The sequence below is a fragment of the Nannobrachium achirus genome, assembly GCF_963921795.1.
Source record: "Nannobrachium achirus genome assembly, chromosome: 19".
Lineage (NCBI taxonomy): Eukaryota > Metazoa > Chordata > Actinopteri > Myctophiformes > Myctophidae > Nannobrachium > Nannobrachium achirus.
The window spans coordinates 18,331,841-18,343,080 of record NC_137826.1 but is presented as its reverse complement, the minus strand read 5'-3'; the positions used below and the strand labels follow the sequence as shown (position 1 = coordinate 18,343,080).

The window sequence follows — 11,240 nt, the reverse complement described above, 5'->3', positions numbered from 1 at the left end:
TGTAGGACTGCAATGGAGCAGAAGGCGATCCAGGTAAAATATTTAATCGTTTTCTAATAACATGCTGATATTTCACTCACGATCTCGCCACGGTTGACCTGTTGATATCGGCGAAATAACAACAGGTATCGTGGATATTATTTCAATATCAAACCCCGGGTATATTTTCATTTTATTTCGCCGGGGTTGAAATTAAAATAATTTCCAGTGTGGAAATATCGCCGTTGATGGCCGTTGTGGCAGCATTTAGGAGAGCCACAACTTTTTTTTTATTCAAACAAAGTTTTTTTCTCTTTTTTTTTTCTTTCTTTTTTTTAGAGCGACACACAGTAACAGACGCGACACAAATTATACGATATTTTATTTTATATATTTTAGGAATCCAGGGCTGGTTGATATTTATAAATACGGACGTTGACGTGACATTTTCCGAGCCATTGTCGTCTACAGTTTTTTATATTCTGATATATTTTCGGGACGGGGTTAATGATTAATTTCTTTGTGTGTGTGTGTGTGACTGTGTGTGAGTGTGTGAGAGAGTCGTGTCGACAGACTATAGTGTGTCTGAGTGTGAGTTCGCCTTTGCTTTTTTACCAACCCCCACCCTCTGTGACTCCAACCAAACATTTCCACATAAAATAACATTTTATTCAGGCTCGTTTCGCTGTGCTAATATGAAAACTTTTAACGCCATCCCGGCGACAGAGGCGACGCTGGCTCGTGGCAACTCGAAAATATCATTTTTGTGCTTTTGTTTTGCCTTGATTTTGTGAACACAAAATAATCGCAGTGTTGAAAATGTCAGAGTGATATTAAATATTTGTGGGGAGAGACTGAGAGAGAGAGAGGTGGAGCAGTAAGCTATTACTGGTGTTCGCTCTTCTAAGACTAATGTGAAGCATATTGATATTATTATGAGCAAATCCCCGACATTTTGTCTCCTGTCTAATTGCTGGAAGCTTAAGTTGGAATGTTAAATATCGTCTCTGGACTTTTGTTGGACTTGATATGAAATGACGAGGATTATGTTGAAATATTCACCAGGGCACAGAGCACTGCACAGCCACAGCCTGGCGATATTGAGTTTGTCGAAAAATTAAAACTGGAACACGATATAAGAGGGCTCTATATTATTTTTGGGACATATCTCCATTTGGGTCTGATATTTGAGATGTTCCCACGTCGCGTTTTGTGGGTGAATTATGATTAATTTGTATAATATTATTGGGATAAAAAAATATGGTATTATCGAAGCGTGGTATGTAGCTTTGGGTTCACTTCCCCCCTCTGTGAAAAGAATGTTTTGAATAATACGATACAAGGTCAGAGCTTGCTACAGTGGACTCAATGTGCTTTAACCCCCTCTTATTTAAAGAGACATATGGGCTAGCCTATATATTTTTATTTCTTGATTTTTTTTCTTAATTTTATATTATTGATAAAATGTTCCACTATAGGCTATATTATATACATTTTTGTCTTCCCTCAGTCTCTTGTTGAAACTATTATAGTCTTATTGCATTTCCAGCACCACATCACGAGAACTGACGTAAGCCTGGTGGCAGATTAGGGTTTCCATCTTAAATTCTATATTCAAATTTGAGAAGGGGGGGGGGGGAGGGGGGGAGGGGGGGGGGGTACAGAGAGAGAGAGAGAGAGAGAGAGAGAGAGAGAGAGAGAGAGAGAGAGAGAGAGAGAGAGAGAGAGAGAGAGAGAGAGAGAGAGAGAGAGAGAGAGAGAGAGAGAGAGAGAGAGAGAGAGAGAGAGAGAGAGAGGAGGGAGGAGGAGGGGGGTGCAGAGACAGAGAGACTAGAGAAGAAAGGGGAGAAAGAGTAGAGAGAGAGAGAGAGACTGCCTGCTTAGCCTTGGTCTTATATTATGTGGTTTCCCCCAGAGCCATTCCTCCTGTTCACCACTAGTTGGCTCCCGTTCCAACGTGCAGTGGCCTGCCGTCCCCCCTGCAGCATGGGGGGGGGGGGGGGGGGGAGCTGTGTGTGGTGGCGGGGCTGGGTGCATTTTCTGCAATGTGGCTGTTGGAAGAGACTGGTACTAATATACAGTACTAGTGTGTATGTAATGAATGAAGGCTGCTTGTATATATATATATATATATATATATATATATATATATATATATATATAGTCTATATGTATTACACACACACACACACACACACACACACACACACACACACACACACACACACACACACACACACACAGTGTATAGAAAATATGAAATATTGTTTTATCCTTAAGTACAGAGGTAGATGTATGAATAGATTGAGGATGGATGGCAGATTGGTTGACGTGATTCATTTCAGAATTCAAAGGGCCATGGGACCTATTTTGTGGGGAGGTGTATAAGAGGCTCCAAAGGAATTCAAATAAAAACATTTTTAAAGCTGTTTTAAAACAACGTGACATATAATATATATAAATTAAAGAGAGAGACAGATGAACATTTCTCCTCAGTTCTGAACATATTCATTTGCTGTGGATTGAACTAAGAGGAGACCCTTGTGGGCGAGCAGCTCTTAAATAGATAGACAAATTGGGTGAAATGGTTAATTTTAGAAACCTTATTTAAAGCAAGGCTGTGTGTGTGTGTATATGTGAATGGTGCTGGGGGTTATTTCTGGGGAGTATGCTACCGGAACACATTGAAGAAGCATTTCTATAAATACATATTTAGTATATGTAACTATGTAATATGTGATAATGTCTCTCTATCATAACTCAAATGAATAGCAGCTGTAAAGGCAGGGAGGCCCCACCCTGAGCTGTATGTATGCTAGCCCTGAGCCTATATGTGCGCTAGCCCTGTTATTTCAATGTGGGACACAGTAATGGAGACTGTGTCCTCTCTGCCTGGCCAGCTGTGTACGTCACATCTGACATAACCAGAAGTACTCAGATATTTTTTATTTAACAGTCTTAATACCACAATATTGAAATGCTCTTACAAGTAGGCCTAAAAGGCCTGCATTAAAAACTTAACTTGAATAAAAGTTTCAAAATTTACTTTTAGTACTCACTCAATGTCTCGATCCACATATTTAATTGTGATTTTTAAATACCGCTATCCAAAATCACTTTTTTAGATATCGAAATTTTTCCAATGTGACGCATTGAGCTTTTAGATCGGCCATTTCTGAATAGCATAAGTATAGGGGCTTAAAGGCTTATGTGATTAATGTATGTTTTGTAATAATAATCTAGATCTGCAAACTACTTACTAACTAGTGATGAAAGCTGTCAAATGATTGCAGTGGAGTGAATGCAAAGTGCACAACACTTTCTTTTGAGATGCATGGGAGTCAAAGTATAAAGTACAGAAAAATGGAAATGCTCAAGTAAAAGAACACCTCAAAATTGTACAGCACTTACATTTCAGTAGTTGAGTATGCTACTCTAAAACCATGTCCATTCATTGCTTGGTGTCGTCTTAGTTGACCTAGATGATGTTAAGTTGATTCTTCTTTTTATGCTTAATAAATAGTTTTTATTTATATTGGGTAGATTGATTTTATTTTTTATTTTTATTATTGTGTTGGTTTGTCTCCCGAGCTCACACCAAATCAAATTCCAATCAGTGTGTCATTGAAATGTTAACAAAGTATTGATTCCCCCCCAGCCCCCCCCCCCCCCCCCCTTCACATCTCGTGTGAACTTAGGATATACAATATACATATGCAAACCTTCAATTCTGCCAGTCTATATAATTGTGAATTCAACATTGTGAATGTTTTCCGATCCCAACCTCTCTAATCTGAAAAGGACTGTATGCAGAAAATGATGTTTTACGCGTTTGTTGATTCAATCAACTAATTGATTAGTTGACACATTCCTGTGACTATTAATGGACTACAAATCTTTTTTGGGGTCAAGGACAGCCAGAGACATAACAGTCTCTTATCCATCACCACATCACCAGTGGTGTGTTCTAGACCTTTTTTGAGGGCATACTATAATCTATGATCAGCGGCTATTCGTGTGGCCAGGGCATACGCCAGTGCATAATGAGATATGCTACTTTGAAAGGTTCACGAGGGCAGACCCTTTTTCAAAAAAATGTCTTCACAATCACAGCATACTCCATGTACCCGCGTGACAGGTGACAACACAGCACTGTCCATCACCTTGGCAATGAGTGAATAGGTAGGGGTTCAGTTAGTACCAGAGCCTGAGTCCAGGCCAAATGTATGGGTCCGATCCCCATTTAGGAGAGTCATTGAGACCAGTGTTTCTCAAACTTTCAAATTTCAAGGTCTCCTAACTCGGACAGGGTACACATGGAACCAAATGATTTGTACACTGTCAGAGTTACAGACTTGTATGGGTCAATGTAGACCCTAAAGGAACCCACAGAGTCCCTGGAATCCACTTTGAGAACCACTGACACAGACCACTGATTCCTGATGATTTTACCCATATTTAGTGCAACATATTCAACTCATCAACTTGAAAAATGAGATTTGACGACATTTTCTATTTAAGAAAACATAAAAATAAAACAGACTAATGACGTTATAATTAGATAAAAAAAAGTGATATTACATTATATGACAAGAACATCTAAATTCATTATACAATGAACAAGCACTAAAGTAAATGTGAAGTACACACATGAAATTAAGCTTATTTTACTTAACTCCATAAGCCCTATTCCCCAAAAAATGTATACAAAAATAGCAGATCTACAAGGTCACAATATGTCACAACATGTTGTGAGCTTGTAGGTAGGCAACATTTGGGGGGAAAAATGGTAAAAGGTAAAACAAAAAAATCAAGGCACATGGGCTTCATAATTGCCGGTGTCATCAAAAAGATCTAATATTTATATCGGTCAGGCTCTGGTTACGGTCTTGCTCAAGAACATTTAGACTCACTGAACCAGGAACCAGGAAAGAAGGTTGTTGGTTTGATCCCAGGCCAGCAGGGAGGAGCATGTATAGCTGAAGGTCAACTGGTAACCTCACCACCAGGTGCTATTCATGTTTTAAAAACACATAAAACTCCACTAAACACTAAACAGTAAACACCAAATGTCGTATCGGGAGACACAGTGGAGCGGTAGAAATAAATGAAACCAATCAACAGAATCTAGAGCTGCTCAACTTGAAAACACTTGAAAGAATGCATAATCCGTTACGAAAACAGGGTAAAAATAGGCCACAAAATCTAAGAATGGAGTTGCCCTGACGTAGTTTTGTGGAAGTAGCAGTCAGCTGTCATGTGAGTAATATTTCAATAGATGGAGGACATTTCCTAGTAGTATACGAACAGATGAATAGAAATATACAAAATAATCGAATGATTAAATGATTCATTTTCAAAAAATAGAGAAATTAGCTGATCTACAACCAAATATTGCAGTGGATCGCAACGCGTTGTGAGCTTGTAGATCGTCTGTTTTCCCATATTGGTACGGACACTATTAAGTTGGTAATCAGACTAATCAATCCTTTATATGACTTGTATGATTGTCATACTGTATAATTATTATGTATATAAATATTATGTATACTTATTTTTTTCCAATTATCCCCACAAACCTTGATTAATAAAATAATCAATAGAATAATCGCTAATGTGATGATCTTTAGGGATGTTCTGCTCTGTATGTGTGTTGGTGTGAAAACCATGCATAGCATGGTCATATACAGGGACGTGCAGAGAATGTTAGAGAGGCAGGGGCTAAAATTCCTAAAAGGGCCTTTTGGTGGAAAAACGCGACGCGTTGTGAGCTTGGAGGTCGGCTAATTTCGGTGTGTGACACCACACTGAACTAAGTATAATCAAGGCAATACTGGAGATGTGGTGTAACGACATGGATTTCTACACATTCAGAGAGGGCAATTCTTTCAACATAAGATGCTGCATTCAAGTTCAGGAGAGTTTGGACAAGGACATTCTCTTGAATGCTGCCTTCATTTATGGCATGGAAAGAGGGCATTTGCATTTCTTTCACCATAATAAAAACTGCATTTATGATCTGGAAAGGGCACTTTTTACAGATGGCTAAAAGGGCAGGGGCTCAAGCCCCCTTTGATGTCTTATGTGTGCACGTGCCTGGTCATATATATTGAATTCAGTAGGCTGGGGAACTGAATCACATATGGACAGTAATTATATATCTTGTGCAGGATTAAAGAGCTGAGTCGCGACTCTTAAACACTTTTTGTTTGTTCAGTATTGAGGTGGCACCGCCTTAAACTCCTCCTTATTGCCTGCAATGCATTCAGTGGTGGAATGTAATTAAAGTACATTTACTCAAGTACTGTTACTTAATATGCATAATTCTGAGGTAACCTTTACTTCACTTGAGTGTTTTCACTTTTCAATTCTTTATACTTCTTGTCCACTACATCTCCAGAGACAGATATTGTACTTAAATTACAATCATCTGATCATGTCATAATTCCAAGTTACTTTTTAGATTTCGATAATTTTCTTCCAAAAAAAAAAAACTTTTACTTTGGTGCTTTCAGAACAATGTGGTTTTGATGCCAATACTTACTTTTACTCAAGTGATTTTACTCTAGATTAAAAAAAAGAAAGAAATACAGGGCTTTTATGCAAGAGTGTTTCTACACTGAAATACCTTGCTACATTTACTCAAGTAAAAAACATGTGAGTACTTTTTCCAGCCACTGACTGTGTTTTAATTCTTTAAAATGCATGCGGTTACAATGGGTATCGCATCACTTGGGGACATGAAACTTCACTCGCTAGTCGCTACATTAAAGATCAAATTACCTTGGTATTCAAAGTTTAAACTAAACTAAACTGAAAGCACCCTATAGTTTGGGTGCCTCATTACAGTCGGATGGTGTTTATTATGAGCTATTATAACTCTATGCTTTAAATTATGTTGAATTGAAGTTTATATTCAGAGAAATTTCCAATTTGTCTATATTTTGACTTTATGTTTAGTTAAAGTTTATATTCAGAGAAATGTCGGTGGAAACCTCACATATCCAAAAAGTTTAAAATGGTGAAAATAGCCGATCTACAAGCACACAATGAGGCGTTGTGTGCTTGTAGATTTTCACTGCTTTTTGTGGGACACTCTTGTATGATGAAGTAAGGAGTTAAATTTGTGAAAAGAATTCTAAATAAATGTGAAACTTGGAGAAATATGGGTTTTCTGCCCAACAACAGAGATTTAGGTACAGTCTAGTGAGAGGAGCTTATATGACTAGAGCTGGGTGCAATTACTGCCATACCGCAGTGTCAAGTTCATAACAGCGATTCTTTTAGTATTTTCTTTATTTAAAATTATTTAAATGTATTGAAAATGTATTTATTTTTCATTCAAAACAACTCATTTGGGGATATACCGCTATACCGTCGGCAAACATTGACTTATTATCGCAATAACTAAAAATCCATTCCGCCCCAGCCCTACTTATATCACCACCTCGGTCTGCCATTGAACAAAAACTGTAGGCTTATGGAAAGCTGTAGCTTCTTTTGAGGTTGCACATCTTCGTTGACCGAAGCCCCCCATGCTCCCCATTTTTTGTCCCTATAGTATACACCAAATCTCTTTAGTCGAAAATAGCCCCTCTACGAGTTCGCAACGCGCCAAATGTTCACGCCCCCAGAATAGGGACACTTAATGCGGTTTAATCTCAGTTTTACTTGCCGCTTTTCATAAGGATTAATATAAAATGGCCTGTATTGTAACATGTACTGGTACTGCTTTTGTTTATTTTTTGGCATTTCAACTTTATCTTTGATGGTGACAGTGAGAGAGGGAGAGAGGGGCAGGAAGGGAGAGGGGGGATAACATGCAGCCAGTTGTGGAAAGTAACTAAGTAACCTTATTCAAGTACTGTACTTGAGTAGATTTACTTTCTGTTTTGTAGATTTAGATTATTTAAAATGTATATTTACCACTTAAGAACAATTTTATACCCCAGTTATTCGAAAACAGACGATCTACTATTTAAAAAAAAACCTTTGAAATTAACTAAGATGTGAAATTGGCCTTTCGTAATGAGGGTACTTTTACTTTGGTGCTGTAAGTATATTATTATGCCAATACTTTTGCATCTTTGCTCCGGTAACGATTTATTTGTCACACAGGTATTTTACTTGTAAGTAACAAAGTATTTCCTTAATATAGGTATTTTACTTGTAACAGTATTTCCTACATTGTGGCATTTTGCTACTTTTACTCAAGTATAAGATGTGTGTACTTCTTCCACCACTGCATGCAAGCAGCAAAGAGTCTTGGGGGGTCCGATTCAAACCTGGGACAGCTGTGGAAAGGACTATAGTCTTATTTATGATGTGTGAGCTCTTACCAGGCGAGCCACCACCAGTGATCCACCGGGGCAGCACTGGATTAGAACATCTTTATATCGCCAAACCACATGAGTACCTCACTGTCTCACGGCTCTGACATCCTATCCAATCACATCACTGCCTTATGTCCTACACCTCCTACCCTGCCTGTCTCTCCTACTGTCTCTCTCTCTCAGCTTTCCTACTGTCTGTCTCTCCTACTGTCTCCCTCTCATTGTTCCTATTGCATGTCTGTAGGTCTCTCTCCCAGCTTTCCTACTCTTTCCTACACTGTCTCCCTCTCTGCTGCCCTACTGTCTCTCTCCTACACTGATGTCTCTCTCAGCTTTCTTGCTGTCTGTCTCTCCTGTCCTGTCTCCCTCTCAGCGTTCCTACACCGTCTCCCTCAGCTTTCCTACTGTCTCTCTTCTACCCCGTTTCCCTCCTAGCTTTCCTACTCTTTCTCTCTCAGCTTTCCTAATGTCTCTCTCCTGCCCTGTCTCCCTCTAAAGCCTGATGTAGGCCTACGGTGTTGCAAATAGCAGATATACAAGCAGCTCACAGCGTGTCATGATTCGTGACGTGCTGCAAGCTTGTAGATCTGCTGTTTATGTATGAGCACAACACCGGCTCGCTACCATGTATTAATCAGGTGTTTAAGCTTTGGTATACTATAGTAACATGCAGTGCTGCTAGAGTACCATGTCCATGTTGGAGGAATGCAGCTGCAGTGAATCACAGATGACTGATTACTGCTCAACTGGTTGATTGCCGTCATGTGAGAGCGTGTCCAGGCTCTCTGTGTGTGTCAGGACGACGCTAACACAATATTTCACAGAACAATCTGAAAAACACTTGTTTTAAATCCAGTGTTTATTCAGGTTGTGTTGACATTGTTCCGTTTTGACTTGACTTGACTCCTCCTTTTTGGCTGGATTTAGCTAAATATATCTGTCTGATATTATTATTATTATTGTTAGTGTTATTATTATGAATAGAATAATAATCAAAAATAAGTATTATTGGTATATCACTTTATTATTGACTGTTATAAATGTAAAATAAGTAAATAACCTAACCTAAAACAGAAATTTATAAAATTACGTTGATATAATATTCTTTTGTATAATTAAGTTACTACTTACAGAAATGTTACTTTTCAGGAATCCAATTCAAAAGCATCAAGTAGCTGTCTTATACACGCGATGGGAAATTGTGGATCTGCTACTTTTTACTTTTGATGCTTTTGTGTGACGCTGTAGATGGTATGATCAAGTAGGGTGTTAAAATGTACAAAGAAATACACAACAATTTAGAATATGGAGAAAAGAGGTTTCTGCTCGACGGCAACAATATAGTTATGTGTATGTATTTATAATTTTTTACTGGAGTTTCCTGTTTTGTCTTTGCTGTCAGTGGTCGCTGTCCCCTGTGGTAAAAGGAAATCATGTCAGGAAGTGAGTTCCTCCATGTTCACATGAGTTCATTCATATTAAAGCTTCTTATTCTAAACCTACAATAACAAAGTAACTAGTATCTAAAGCTTTCGTATAATTGTAGTGGAGTTAAAAAGTTCAATATTTGTCTCTGAGATGTAATAGTGAAGTTGAGTACTTGAGTAAATGTAGGCCTACATTGTTACTTTCCACCAATGCCCTACACTCCACCCAACACTCTGAGAGTGTACAAGGGTTCGGTTTGTACACTCTGTCTTACAAAATGCATAAACTCATTTATAACTATAATAATTTTTACTGTGGGAAGACTGAAATCACAGACTCTTGCCAGTACATCAAAGTCTTCTCTTTGAAACAAGTTCACTCAACTCAAGGCCTTAAAAATTCCTTGAATGCTGAATAAGCCACTTGCATATTCGGTCTGGTGAAGAAAAAAGAAGAGGCATTCTGTGTTTGTGCTGAAAACCAGAATACTTTCTTTTAATGTCATGTTTACTAAATAACTACCACTGCCCCATGACCTCTTATTATAGGAACACACTGATGCAGTATTTTACTTTCAATGATATGAAGATTGCCTGCTTATAAAATACTTATTTGTTTTCCCTTTTCTTTAAAGAGAGAATGAATCGTTCACAACCATGTATTATAATTGTTCTAGCCTAATTCGTTTTCAGCCTGACTTAACGCAGTTTTTGGGCAAATAAATGCAGGGAACAGAAATGGAAGATAAACACATCTACTGTAATAGGTTCCACTGAGTCAGAATCAGTTTTATTCGTCACAGTGCCGGACCACCACAGCGTAGAGACTAGGGGTTCAAATCCTCTGTGGAGCATCCGGCTTGGCTGTGTACTCCAACAAACATAGTTGGCCATGTTCAAGGCTGGGAAGCCATGTGGGGACTGGAGAGGCCATTCTCTGTCCTCCTATAGCAGAGGTTCATGTCAGAGACCCCCAAATTAATATTTGTATTGTATTTGGCTGCGGACCAATCTGAAAAGATGATGTGTCAGGGAACCTCATAAGAGAAGCTTGTTTAAAAAAAGGGAAATGTATTCAACATTCATCAAAAATTGTCAATGAACAAGCTCACACGTGTCGTGATCGAGCTTATTGGCTATTTGAAGCACAAAATAGAGGTAATAAACTGGTTTTGATGCTATCGATCTATAAATTCACAGTCTCTGTGTGAGTGTCATCAGCGAGCATATATCAAGAACCAGCCGACCGTTTGACTTGAAATGTGGTGTGTGTAAATTGGCTGGGGACCCCCCGGAGCCCGCTAAAGGACCTCTCCAGGCCCCAATTTTGCAAACCACTGTCAGCTTGGTTCAGCAGGGAGAAGAACTAGGCCTGTTATAGTGTGCTCCCTCGCACGTGTTACATCCTCCCGGTGAAAGCCCCGGTTGTCAGGTGAAAAGAAGCGACTTCATGTGTATCCGAGGAGACACGTGAGGTCAGCAGTGACACGCACCCTTGTGT

At 38.8% G+C, this 11,240-nt stretch overlaps 1 protein-coding gene across 1 annotated transcript in view; it reads left to right on the top strand.

Moving 5' to 3' along the window:
* The window catches only part of LOC308304658 (uncharacterized protein), a gene marked incomplete at its 3' end in the record, with an annotated part of 42,348 nt that continues 31,108 nt past the window's right edge, over positions 1-11,240 (top strand). Inside the window, exon 1 of the mRNA XM_080749282.1 lies at positions 1-33. Coding sequence (XP_080605408.1) covers positions 13-33 — 21 coding nt within the window. The 5' untranslated portion in view covers positions 1-12. The remainder of the gene's footprint in view (positions 34-11,240) is intronic.